At 44.2% G+C, this 13,593-nt stretch overlaps 1 protein-coding gene and 1 pseudogene across 1 annotated transcript in view; both read right to left on the reverse strand.

The window, feature by feature from the left end:
* Dnah6 (dynein axonemal heavy chain 6) overlaps positions 1 to 13,593 on the reverse strand; it is a 211,279-nt gene that overhangs the window by 63,844 nt on the left and 133,842 nt on the right. Inside the window, 6 exon segments of the mRNA XM_028855187.2 lie at positions 779 to 943; positions 4,094 to 4,219; positions 4,929 to 5,132; positions 6,125 to 6,321; positions 7,051 to 7,174; positions 8,790 to 9,051. Coding sequence (XP_028711020.1) covers positions 779 to 943; positions 4,094 to 4,219; positions 4,929 to 5,132; positions 6,125 to 6,321; positions 7,051 to 7,174; positions 8,790 to 9,051 — 1,078 coding nt within the window.
* On the reverse strand, positions 10,117 to 13,164 carry LOC114681599 (annotated as a pseudogene).

Raw genomic sequence — 13,593 nt, forward strand, 5'->3', positions numbered from 1 at the left:
CAATTCGTGATTTCCTCTTCCAGTAGGAGTGGTAACCTTGCTCCTCCCCTCTTCCCCATACCCAGGATCCTACAGGATAGTTTAAGAATTGATGAGCCAGAAAGGGTTAGCAGTAGCCTTTTAGAATCAACAACTTTGGTTTGAATTTCAGCTGCACCCTTCAGTGGTTGCATGATGTTGGGCAAGCCTTTCATATCTGTCAAGCTTTTGCTTCTGATAGCTATAAGGAATTTATAAGGGTGTCTGTGGGAACTGAACGAGGTAATAAAATCACTCATTTATAGATGGTGACTTGCACATAATGTCTTTGTTCAAAAGAAGCTTTATTTGTAATAAAATGAGCTACTTTACTTCTTTCATTTCATCATAACATTTTTATGGGAAACTATTATGGTACTATCACATTATTCAGACTTCACTTAAATAAATCAATGGCAAAGAGAAGGAAAAAGATAATACCTTCTGCCAAGTCTAACAACTGCTACTAGACCTCTGGCCAATGATTCTCTAAATTCACCCAGTCACTAGAGTTTTCCAATTTTATTTGTGAGTATAGGACATTGGCGTTTGCACAGTGCTATGAGACAGGTCGTTGTTGTGGGAACTGACTGGATGGGGCACTTGTGTCCTACGGAAGGTAAGGAGGGTGGCAAAGGAAGAGAACGGGGAGCAGGAGAGGTTGTTAGCTGATCCCTGCACGTGGGAGCCCACCAAGCTTTGGAGAATCATCACATAATTCAGCTGGGTGAAAAGTTCCAGACTAGCAGCTCATACAGACCTCAGGCAGGTAGTGTGGATTCGGCAATTTGGTTGTCATATAAAACCTGAAACTCTTGTCATAATCGATGTCCGAATCTCCAAGGCGGATGAGTAGTCTTCCGCCACTCATGAAAGTTTGTTTTAAAAGAATGGGTTCCAGGGCTGGATCCAGGACTTCTCTGAGCTTAAAAATGGAAACAAACCATGACAAAAGCAAGGATTTGAAAATAGATGCCACCAACTTGACATTTAAGGGCCTCAAGATTTACTTTGAATAAGTACTTTTCCTGGTGATCGTGTATTTTCCTAATATCCTTACCTTACCTCTAACAGTACATGTTTTCTGAGTATTTATCAGTTGTATAAGTGAATAAGAACACACAAAGGGAATGCATTTATTTAGAATAGCCTCACATGCTACTACTCATTCCTATGAGAAATAAGCTAAGAGAGGAACACGATGGGATATCACTGCTGGGTGATCCACTCCTCAGCTGTCTGTACACAAGTAGACCTATGTGATGATACACTTTTCTGAAAATTCCTCTCGATCTCAAAGAGACTGAACTTTTGCTATACCTTGTAGCCAAGTAAATAATCTGCCTTGAGATCATTTAAGATTGTATACTTAATTGGTAAGGTCTTGGTTTAGTGAGAGACCCTGTTTCAAAAATCAAGGTGTAGATTGATAGAGGAAGACATCCGAGGTCAATCTCTGGCCGCCACATGCATGCACAACACGTGAACCACATCTTCCCCAGCCTCCGCACAAAATACTGAGATAGACAAAATTGATTACACACTCCTAAACAGGTAGGGACAAAGTCTGAGGGAACTGCTGTAGCAAATACAGAGAGGATCTAAGAAGGAGCACCGTGGTCATGACTTCAAGCCCTGGAGAGCAGGGAAGGGCCAGGTGGAGCATCCTGTCATTGAATTGGAGCCTGACTCCCAAGTGTGCTTTGCTACGGATAAAGGGCTCTCCCTCACAGGGCACAACACTGTGGAAGGGATTCTCGTCCTCTGCTGTGAAAGAGGACAGTCCCTGGGACCCCTTGTGTCTCAAAGTAAACACAGGGTTGAGAGCATAGCTTGGAGCTAATATAACTGTGCCAAAATCTTCTAGAGACTTCTCTCTGTCACATGACTTCAGGGTTCAAGGCAGGGCCTGAGATTCATTCTGGCACCTTCTCTGTGTCGGTCAAAGCTTACTGCACTGAGGCCCTGGTACTCTATGTGGCTCCAATGGGGAGTATTGTAACTCATTTTAGATTTTCTGAGCAGTCAAGACTGCTCAGATAGTTCAACCTCTTACTGCCTCAGTTTCTCCATTGGAAGAATGGGATAATAACAGTAACTGTCTGGTAAGGTTGGAGTGAGGATTAATAAGTTAGGATACTGAGATTTTGACTGTTTGGTTCACATTTTGACTCTTTGGTTCCCACAAATATTAGCAATGACATATTATTATTGGTCCCTGTTATCATGCAAGGGCTGCCGCTAAATTACCCCAGGTCAATATCATTTCTGAGCACCTTTTGTGCTGTATCAGAGATACTTCTACAAGGGATTGAAGTAGTCACAGCCCATGCTTTTGTTTATTCCTTCTTCATTTAAAAAAAAAAACGGAATGGCAAATTAGGGAAGCAAAGTGTCATTAGGCAATTGTTGTGTGATATCTGGATCACATTCTGACAATGAAGTTTGCGTTGAATCAGAGGGTGGAGCTAGCTACTAGCTGGCCAGCATTAATCATAGAGGTTTTGGAGGACTGAGGACAGATAGAGAGACAGAAAGTAGTAGGGTGGGGCTTAGAGGGGGGGGTCTTAGCCCTTTTGAATGGAGAAATGACAGAGTTAGGAGGTCACTGGTTGCTTCTCTGCTGCTTCTCTGATCACCCAGGTTCTTACCCTGATATCTGACTCCCGAGTTTTTATTGGTAAGGATAAACACATCAGGCGATCTTCTTGGCGCCTGAGTCCCCTTGCCCTGGAAACCTTCTTGCTGGGTTGAGCTCAGACAGAAATGACAGCTTAAATCTCACCCTCACTAGGCTCTGTGCTGGTTAGTTTGTATTGTTAACTACCTAGAGTCATCTGAGGAGAGGCAGCCTCAGTTGAAGAATTGCCTAGATCAGATTGGCCTGTGGGCATGTCTGTGGGACACTGTCTTGATGACCGATTGATGCTGGAGGGTCCAGCCATCCATGGGAAGGTGATTCTGGGCTGTATTAACAAAACTAACTGAGTCAGTGAAGGAGTCAAAAAGTAGCGTTCTCATGGTCCCAGCCCTGCCCTTCCTCAGTGATGGACTGTGACTTGGAAGTGTAAGTCAAAAACATCCTTTCCTCCCCGAGATGCTTTTTGTCAGAGTGTCTTATCCCAGCCAGAGGATGAAAGTAGAGCGGGATCATAGCCCCCCTCCCATTGGCTGTCTCTATACCCCGTGTGTTCTTTCCAAGCTTTTGCTTGAGAGATCTCTTCTTCCCCTCACTTATTTTCTTTGTTTACTATCTTTGTCCCCAACGAGTCTATCTGCTATCGAAGACAGGAACTGTCTATATTGTTTGCAGTTTGTTCTCAGAGGTGTGTGGAATGAGTGAAAAATGTAAACAATATTAATCTTGGAGTGATACATCTTCTAGTGGAACATTTTAACTCAATGAGCCACCCCTCTGTGGGCTGGGAACGTAGCTCAGGTGGTAGAGTATTCGCCCATTGTGCCCAAAGTCCCAGGTTCTAGTCCTAGCACTGTAGAAACCAGCTGTGATGGCCCAATCTGTAATTCCAGCATTCGGGAGGTAGAGGCAAGTGGACCAAGAGTTCAAGGCATTTTTTTGCTATATAATAAGTTTGAGACCAGCCTGTGTACATGAGACCTGTCTCAAAAACAAAACAAAACAAAAAACCCAGTTTCTTTTTATTAGTCATCAATTTAATCTGACCTTATGCCCAAGTAGAAATAATGATTACATCTACTGGAAATGATTTGTGGTTCATCATTAGTGTGTGGCGTGTATGTAGACAAAGATTCCTACTGTCATTATTGCTTTGAATTTCCGTCCTTTAAGGCCTGCAATGAGGCCTGGGAATGAGCAGTGTTGGGAAGTAGAGACTCAGCTACAAAATAATGGAGCAAAAATTCCTTCAATCAACAGATTCCAGCTCATCTCATGGGAGAATGTGCTGCTTGAGTAGCAACTGGTTTGACCAGCTTGCAAATGGACTTGACTGGTGTCCTTCCCATGTGCAGGTGTGGTCTACTGGCCTGTATACAGCATTCCAGACATCAGATAGCTAGGGACTAACAGGGGAGGGTAAAGCAGAAGCCGAACCTCTTCCAGTAAGACAGGCAAGCCCAGGCGGATGGAGTTTTCCAGGGTCCGTAAGAAGTTGGAGTCTGTAAGCTTGATGATCTTTAGGCCACTTTTACTTTCCTTGTTTCGTATCCAGCGGTTGGCCTGTGAGAGAAAACACACAGAAGGCCCTTGCTGCTGAGTGAAACAAAGGTTGGGAAAGGGGACGTTTCGAGAATAAAGTTTAGAGATATTGTTCAACTAAACTGGAGACATAAAAATAAAACCCCCAAATAAAACAAAAGTTCCTCTTCCTAGTAAAAACATTTTTTAAGTCTAATGTTTGAGATTCCTCTTTTTGTCCAAATTTAAAACAGAGGAGGAAAAGCGCCGCCTAGGACAGCCCAGGCTCCCGGCATTCAGGTTCTGTGACTTTTGCAGGCGCTTCCTATTCTAGAGCCCACACAGCATTTAGGAAGCCAGACAGCAGGAGTCTGTAAATTGAAGGCAGGCTTGCCCCCAATTCCATCTATTCTGACTTCACCCCAACTCCTCAGGCTTTTTAGGGTCAAAGGACTCATGATCACAAATTTCTGTCAGTATATATGCTCCCCAATAGACAATGAAAAACTAACGGCCATCCTTTTAAACAAAACCAGTCAAAACGAAGAATGGAGAGCTCTTGTGCGGGTCCCTCTGACTTTTCACAAAACTGACCACTTCTGTAAGTCGAGGGACTCGGGGTAGACTTCTCAACTCCCTAGGTCTAAGTGTCCACGGCCTTTCAAGTCTGTTAGAATCCTCTCCTACATGTTATCACAGACAGGTAAATATTCAGCGGAGGGCCACCCTGTCACAACGGTTTGTTACACACCTGATCTTGGGGATCAATCATCAAAGGCCACCTTCTCCCCTGAGTCACCAAAATGCCATTTTCAGTTGATATCAAGTCTCTGGGCAGTCCGTCGGCGTTCCACTGCCGGATTTCGTAGGGATCTCCAAGAATGTTAATGAGACTGAAGGCGGGGTCAATCGGGATATCCAGGGACAGGCAAGACTCGATCCAGCACTCTATGAGCTGTGCAAGGAGGAACATTCACTGTATGATGAGAGCAGCAGGAAGCCAGTTGCTGGGAGAGCTGTGACCTACTGATCTCCACGGAGGACAAGGAAGAAGGAAGTGCCCTAAAAACCAAGGGTCTAATGCCAGAATGGTGTGTCTTTAGCTATGACTTCAGGCAGGTTAGCTCCTGTGTGGATTTCAGTTTCCTCATGAGAAGAAGAATGGGGTTCTTACATGGCTGGAAGTACTACTGCATGATACAGAACTGTCTTTCCCCTCCTCCCCAACAAAGGACCATTCACACCGAATCAGAGGACCCCTGAGTACTTCCCGAGTCTCGGTGACTCTTAGACCAGGTTCCACTGCTCATGGAGGTGAACATTTTTAGGAAGTTATTTCATAAAAAAAAAAAAAAATGACTATGCAATTCTTCCTGGTCATTTAGGTCTCTGTAAAGTGCATGCAGACAGAATATTCATGTTCTGATAAATTGTGTGTGTGTGTGTGTGTGTGTGTGTGTGTGTACACATTAAAGACAAAAGCCCCAGAAAACACAGATTCATCCAGTGTCTTGTTCCTTTTCATCTCCTCCCTCAAGCTGTCTGTGCTTGTCCCGTCTCTTCACGAATCTGCCTCTCTGCTGACTTTAGATGCCATTTCTGACATAAAGGCGGGGACCTCACTCTATCCCTCTGGTTCCCCCAGGTTATTGTGTTGAGTGACGGCTAGCTTTACAATGCAGAAGGAAGAAAGGGAGAAATATGTTACTGGAAGCCTAGATGTAAGTGGTCACCAGTCATTAGGAGAGGTGAAGGGCTGTGTGTGTGTGTGTGTGTGTGTGTGTGTGTGTGTGTGTGTGTGTAAATATAATAAAAATTGCTGCCCTGGTGAAGTGCCATAGTGCAGAACTTCCATCTAAACCTGGGAAAATGAGTCGTGTCGTCCCCTGCCCCCCCCCTCCAGTTCCACCAGCTTCCTACCATGCTGTACACGGCAGTCTTACTCACCAGTTGCCTATACTGGGCTGTGAAAGCCCCGTAATAAGCCACGCAGGCTGCTGCTATGAACACATTGCCGACGATGTTCTCTATCTCATCCTGGAATCTCTCAATGCTTTCTTCCCACCGAACCTGCTCGTCCCCCAGCGCAGCCGTCAGCTTTCCAGCACGCACCAGGCGCGCTTTGGTCAGGGCCATGTTCTTGGCTGGACAGTTTTGAGAACATCGGGTCACGTTAGTCGATGTTTTTCAAATGATTAAACGTTGATGGATTTGCTTTGGTTTCCAAAGGAGCTAGGGTTACGTGGCTAATGATGTCAGCTCATCTGTACAGAAGCTCACTCCAGTTCCTCGTGTGTGTGCATTTCAGAGCCAAGTCTAGCCTCTCCCGTGCCAAGAGCTTCCTGTGCGCTCCCAACTCTGCCTGAAGACAATGCTCTCTCTCTGTGGTCTGCGGTATTTATTGTCTAGACCAAAGTCACGTGTTCTTGCGAGTTATAATGTAAATGCTCTAACAAGCCTTTTTGTATGTAAGAGGGTGGATTCATACAGCATCTGCGTCTTTCTCATCTGGTACTAGAAAGCTCAGGAGAGAAGGACGATGAAAGCATACCCTACAGGTTAGGTTAAAGCTGAGATCTGGGCGCTGGAGAGATGCCCAGCAGATGAGAATGCTTACTGCTCTTACAAAGGACCTGAGTGTGGTTCCCAGCACCTGTGTGAGATGGCTCACAACGCTGGCTTTGGGGCGTCTGATGCCCTCTTCTGGCTCCTGCAGGCATTGCACTCATGTGCTTATACCCCCGCCCCCACCATATAAACATAATTGTAAATAAAATGAGGTCTTTCGAAAGCTGTGATCTGACTCTCTGGAAACTCTTCCTCCTTTGGAAAGCTAGGCCTTCCCTGTCTAAAACAAGTCATGTGTCTCTTACCCAGACTCTCTTTCTCATTCACGCCTCTGTCGTACTCATCTTGCAAGGTCTTTATTTGATCTTCCACCTGTCTCAGCAATGCTTGCTTCTCTTTCAGGGTGGCCATTGTGATGTCAAGTTCAGCCTAATGGAAGCAAGTAAGCAAATGGGTCTCACAGAGACGGACTTGCCTATATGTAAAATTGATGTGAAATATGATTTGTGTTCCTTTTTACATGTCCCCAAAGACTTCCATCCTGCATAGCTTGGGCTAGGGATGTAGCTTGGTTGGTAGGATACTTGTGGAGCGTGTGTGAAGCCCTAGGTTCAATCCCTAGTGCTTCACTAGGCATGGTGGTGCATACCTATAATACTATCACCTGGGAGATAGCGGCAAGGGGTCAGAAATCCAGATAGCAAGTTTAAGGCAGCCTAGGCTACATGAGCTCCCCTCCTCTCTTTAAAGTAGAATGTGAGACCATAATCAAACAAACAAACAAACAAACAAAACAGTGGCCAAGAAAACAAATCACAGAATGCATAGAGCAAAAGATATAGTAGTTCCTATAATGGATGATGATTTTAAATTATAAAACAAATTGAATATTCATGTATGATGGAGACTAATATTTCCTAACGAGTTCTCTGTATCAGAAGTCTACCCGCTAAGACCCGCAGGCCACAACTAGCCTATTGCTTATTTTTAAAAATTTTTATTAGCGTCTATGAGCTATACATAATAGGCTTCACTATGACATTTTCCTATATGTTTATATTGTATATTTATCACACTCACTTCCCATTGCCCTCTCTTGTGCCCTCCCCACTCTTCCCAGTTCTCTTTCCAGCTAGTCTCCCTTCCTCTTCCATGCCTCTTGTTTTTAACCACCGGATGAGTTTCATCAGGGTTGCATACAGGACCATGGGCGCCATGCCAGCAGAGGGCAAGCACTTCTCCCTCCCCCAGAAATGGTGAACTGCTGTTTGTGTCTGTCCATGCTGTGAGCTGGACTAGGACTTCTTCTTTTTCCCTGCCCCCCACCCCACACTTCTTGGTTCTTTTCTTCAGTGTGCCGAGGACTTAACTCGGAGCCTCATAATGTGGAACACTAGGAAAAAAGAAATCAAAAGCGCAGTTTGCGGCACGATACATGTGTGACATCAGAATGACAGTGTCCATCACAAAGTGATGCTGGAGCCTCGCCATGCTTGCTGGTGCAGGCATTGTTTATGGATTGGCTGGTTCTGCAGGGGTAATCACAGTGCTAGAGCAGTATCTACTGTCTAGATGTGGCGAGAAAAGTTTTGCTCAGCCCTGCTCGATACCCACAGCTCTGGTAACTGGCTCCACATGCAGGTCATTCTTTGTTCTTCCTGGGAAGACTGAGGACCTCATGTCTGATTGTGGGTTCAGTGCTTCTCACACCTGAGATGACACCACCAGGTGTGGGAATGCAAACCATTCACACAAGAGACTACCAGAAACTTCACAAGCGTCACAGACGTATTGCCCGTTCCCCTGATATTAAGGAGATGAATCTACTCAAGATTCACTTTCTTCTTATTCGACAAAAGGCTGACTTTAGAGAAAATTTCTGAGGAAAAAAACCTGCCTGTTATTTTTAAAAATGAGCTACTTTCAGCCTGCAATCACTATCACATTGTACACCAGAGGATCACAGTGGCCTCCCACAGAGAGTGTGAGTGACGACTGGTCATGACCTTCTAGTCTATAAAACACCACAGTTTGGATAATGTACCTGGGCAGCTCGGAGTTTCTGTCTCTTTGGTTCGACTTCCTTGACCACCCGAGAATACAGATCCATGGCTCTCACCCACATGCACATGGATTTACAGGCTTTGGACACCTTTTCCACCTTCTCAGGCACGAAGTCAGGATTGTTGATGTACCTTTGAAGCTTTGTCAGTATCTGAGGCTTTATGTTCTCCTTATCATACTCTAGAAGCCTTCTTAGGAAGTTAGAATCACCAAGAAGTTGCTTTGCTGTTGGCCAGTCGGGCCTGAAAGACAGACCGTGGTGAGTTGATGGTGCCACCGTCAAGCAATGGGAGAATACCAAGATGAACTCCTGGGAGAATATCATAACGTTACCCCACGAGGTGGGGAGTTTTAACCTCGGCACCGTAATTCTGGTAATGGCCCAACTAATTCATGGGGAGAGAGGCAACTGGATGATTAAATCTCTATGGCTTAGATTCAGTAGATAATGGAATATAAAACAAGAGTTTTAGAAATGTAAGATATCAAAGAAAGAGTAGTTTTAAAAAAGATTTATTTTATTATTTATTTATTTTTTTATTTATTTTTTTCCAAAGCAATGTTTACTTTTACTTTTAAAATGGGGAAGCTATGCATTTTAAAAGTAAATATAGGTGAATCAGGTATAATTTGAACCTAATAAACCATGCATGAGCCAAGAGTTAATTAAACCAATGTGTTTTGAATTCATTCAGGTACTGATAATTCTGTATAAAGATTTAGTATATATCAGCTATCATAAGTTGTGGGAAAAAATTCAACTCCCAAATAAAAATATATAGTTAAAATACATAGTGGTTAGTATTTCATGCAGCATAAAATCTGGTAAATCAGAAGTTTACATATCCCAGCTCACCATGTGCGAAAATGCAAAGCAGATATTAAAACCCGTATTGTGCCTAATCTTTAAAACCGGCTTGTAATTGAGGGAACATCTAAAATCCTTAATTAAAAAACACAAATGAAGTGAAAGCTTTAAACTGGTACACACTGTTCACACCTATATTTCAAGTTTGGAAATGCATATTTGCAAGCAGCAATACAAAAATATTCATGAAGAATGCATAATCTCTGAAAATTATGAAAATATCCCTGCTACCAATACATTTCTAAATACAAAATCGACTAATATATTTGTTACTTCTGTGTAGCTAGAGAAGTTCGTTTTCAAAACAGATAAAATTCAGTCTTTAGGTGTGAATGTTATGAATGACAGTCTTTTTTTAAATTCTTAGTTGTTTGGGATCCTTAAGCATGCAAAAACTTTGAACAGGAGGGTCCACAAAGGAACCAGTGTTGTATTATTATGGCATCCAGTTAGGCCAGGGCTGGGAATACCTCTGGGTCATCTACATCAGGAGCAGAAGCACTTGACTTATCAGTCCTGCTGCCACGGTTTGGATGCCACCACGTCCTGGGCAGCCTAGGTCTCCAAAACTGATCTCTAATTGAGACGTTATATCATTTGCTGGCTTCTGGAAATGATGGTCTATAAAATCTTCAGCATGAGCCTCTTCACTTTTGATTTATGCAGAACAAATCCCTTTTTCCATTGTCCATCAGCACCTTCATTTGTTTTTCGGATATTAAATTCTACTTTTGCTTGGTCTTTATTTTGAATAGCTTTCCACTCATCCAAAGTCATCTCTTTTGGACCCTCTTCCTTAACCTCTTCTTTTTCTTTTTTCTTTTATAATTTATTTAATTTTATGTATCAGTCACGGATTCCCGTCCTCCTTTCTCCCACCCCACAGCCTTACCCCGCAATCCTCCCCCAATTCTCATCTCCTCCAAGGCAAGGTCTCCCCTGGGGATTCAGCTCAGCCTGGTAGATTCAGTTGAGACAGGTCCAGTGCCCTCCTCCCTTGGTAGGCTGAGCAAAGTGTCCCTGCATAGGCCCTAGGTTCCAAAAAGCCAGCTCATGCACTAAGGACAGGTCCTGGCCCCACTGCCTGGGGGCCTCCTAAATAGTTCAAGCTAATCAATTGTCTCACTTATCCAGAGGGCCTGATCCAGTTCCATGGGGGCTCCTCAGCTATTGGTTCACAGTTCATGTGTTTCCATTCATATGGCTATTTGTCCCTGTGCTTTTTCCAATCATGGTCTCAATATCTCTTGCTCATATAATCCCTCCTTTCTCTCGCCGATTGGACTCCTGGAGCTCCACCTGAGGCTTGGCCGTGGATCTCTGCATCTGCTTCCATTAGTCACTGGATGAGAGTTCTAGCATGACAGTTAGGGTGTTTGGCCATCAGATCACCAGAGTAGGTCAGCTCGGGCTGTCTCTCGACCATTGCCAGTAGTCTATTGTGGAGGTATCTTTGTGGACTTCTGGGGACCTCTCTAGCACTCTGCTTCTTCCTATTCCCCTGGGGTCTTTATTTATCATGGTATCTCTTTCCTTGTCCTCCCACTCTGTTCCTGATCCAGCTGGGACCTCCCGCTCCCCTAAGCTCTCTTTCCCTCAACCCTTCCCCTCTATTACCCCCCTCCCTCACGTCCAGTTTGCTCATGTAGATCTCATCCATTTCTCTGTTGTTGGGCGATCCCTGTGTCTTCAACTTCATTCTCCTTATTTTCAGTGTCTGCCACTGGGTGCTCTCCACCTTCAGGTGTTTCCTCAGTCACATTTGATTGATCCAAATCACTACAATTATGAGATATTTGTTTCTGGGTGTATTTGGGGGACTCTGTTAATTCATCTTTGACAGTTCTCTGGTTGTGAGATCCGCTACCTCCATGTTTGTCCTCATACTTTAGGCCAGATCTATCACTTCCACCATGCCTATCAAATTCACGTCTGCCACGAGAATCAAATCCATCGCCTCGGCCCATTCCACGCCCATGGCCTTCTGGACCCCTTCCAAGACCACCTCGGCCTCGGATAGGCCATTCAATAATCAGTCTATCAACTGGAAATTCACCACCTTCAGAACCCTTTTCTTCAAGTGGCTTTTCAAATCTTCTTTCCTGAGGTGGTCGCCTTTCTGTTCTCCTATCAGTTATTTTCCCTTCTCCTGGATATGATAAGATAAAAAGGGAGATCACTGAATCTACTTTTAAAAAGGAACTACTTGTTTAAATGGGATAAGTAATGAAATTTTTCTATCTGGATTTGTCAAATGTTAATGGACTGGACATTGTTATATATTAATGGAGTTTTTTGTCTGAATCTGTCAAATGTAAATGGACTAGACATTGTTAATGTAATTCCTGACTGTATATATTGTATATACTAATTGGATATAGTTTTTCTTACATTATTACAGTATTAATATCTTAATATTACAGTATTAGTTACAAGCTTTTTTAAATTTTAGACAAAAAAGGGGAAATGTGGTGATATTGTGTTCCCCACAATATTGTGCACCCTAATAAACTTATCTGGTGTCAGAGAACAGAACAGCCACTAGATATAGAGGCCAGAAAATGGTGTCACACACACCTTTAATCCTAGCATTCCAGAGGCAGAAGCCCGCCTGGATCTCTGTGAGTTCAAAGCCACACTGGAAACAGCCAGGGGTAGTGACAAGAGCCTTTAATCCCAAGAAGTGATAGCAAGAAGCAGAAAGGTTTTAAGGCATGAGGACCAGGAACTAGAGCCTGGTTAAGCTTTTAGGCTTTTGAGCAGCAGTTCAGCTGAGATTCATTCTGGATGAGGACTCAGAGGCTTCCAGTCTGAGGAAACAGGATCAGCTGAGGGACTGGCAAGTTGAGGTGGCTGTGGCTTGTTCTGCTTCTCTGATCTTCCAGCATTAACTCCAATACCTGGCATCGATTTTTCATTAATAAGACCTGTTAAGATTCGTGCTACATTCTCCCTAAAGTTGACCAGGTCTTCTTCCAACTCGCCTTATTCCTTATTCCTTCCTTCCTTCCTTCCTTCCTTCCTTCCTTCCTTCCTTCCTTCCTTCCTTCCTTCCTCTCCTCCCTCCCTCCCTCCTTCCCTCCCTCCCTCCTCCTCCTCCCTCTCCTCTCTCTCTCTCTCTCTCTCTTTCTTTCTTTTTTGGTTTTCGAGACAGGGTTTCTCTGTGTAGCTTTGCGCCACCAGCGGCTGCATCTCCTTTTTGTCAGGCACTCCGATGCTGGGGGGCAGCGGGTTCTTGCGGTTTTTCTGGGACTCTTTCCGCAACTGTTTGCCCGCCGCGTTGGAGTTGGCCCCTGCTGCCTTCTTTTTTCTTGTTCTCTGCTGCCTTCAGTACCTCGAAAGGGTCCGATTCGTCGTCAAACAGCTGGTCGAATCGGTTGGTGACCACGCAGCCGAAGCCTTCCTGTAGGTGCCCAGGCATGATGGTGGCTCGACGGCGCGTTCCTCCACGGATTGCAGCGGACCGCGCCGAGCCAAAAGTGCCTGCTTCAGCGCTTCCCACAAGATGCGATTTATTTTATTTTTATTTTTAATGACGTGTATGTGTTTCTCTGTGTGTGTTGTGTATGGGCATATGTATGTGTGAGTATAGTGGCTGTGAAGGCCAAAAGACACATGGGGTCCCCTGGAACTGGAGTTACAGGTAGGTGTGAGCCAGCTGATGTGGGTACTGGGAACTTAGGTCCTCTGAAAGAGCAGCAGGTGCTTTTAACTGCTGAGGCATCTCTCCAACCCTGAAGTTATAGTTTTTATTTTGAAAACACCTTAGTCTTTATATTTTATCGCCTTTGCCTCGACTTTGACTTTTAAACTCTCTTGCTAGGATGTCTTTAAAATTGCCTTCTAACTAGGCTTTGCATCGCTTGGTCAAACAACCATGTTCTTTTGAGCTTTTGCTACATTGATTTCCTTCCTT

Source organism: Peromyscus leucopus, chromosome 3, assembly GCF_004664715.2.
Source record: "Peromyscus leucopus breed LL Stock chromosome 3, UCI_PerLeu_2.1, whole genome shotgun sequence".
Taxonomy (NCBI): domain Eukaryota; kingdom Metazoa; phylum Chordata; class Mammalia; order Rodentia; family Cricetidae; genus Peromyscus; species Peromyscus leucopus.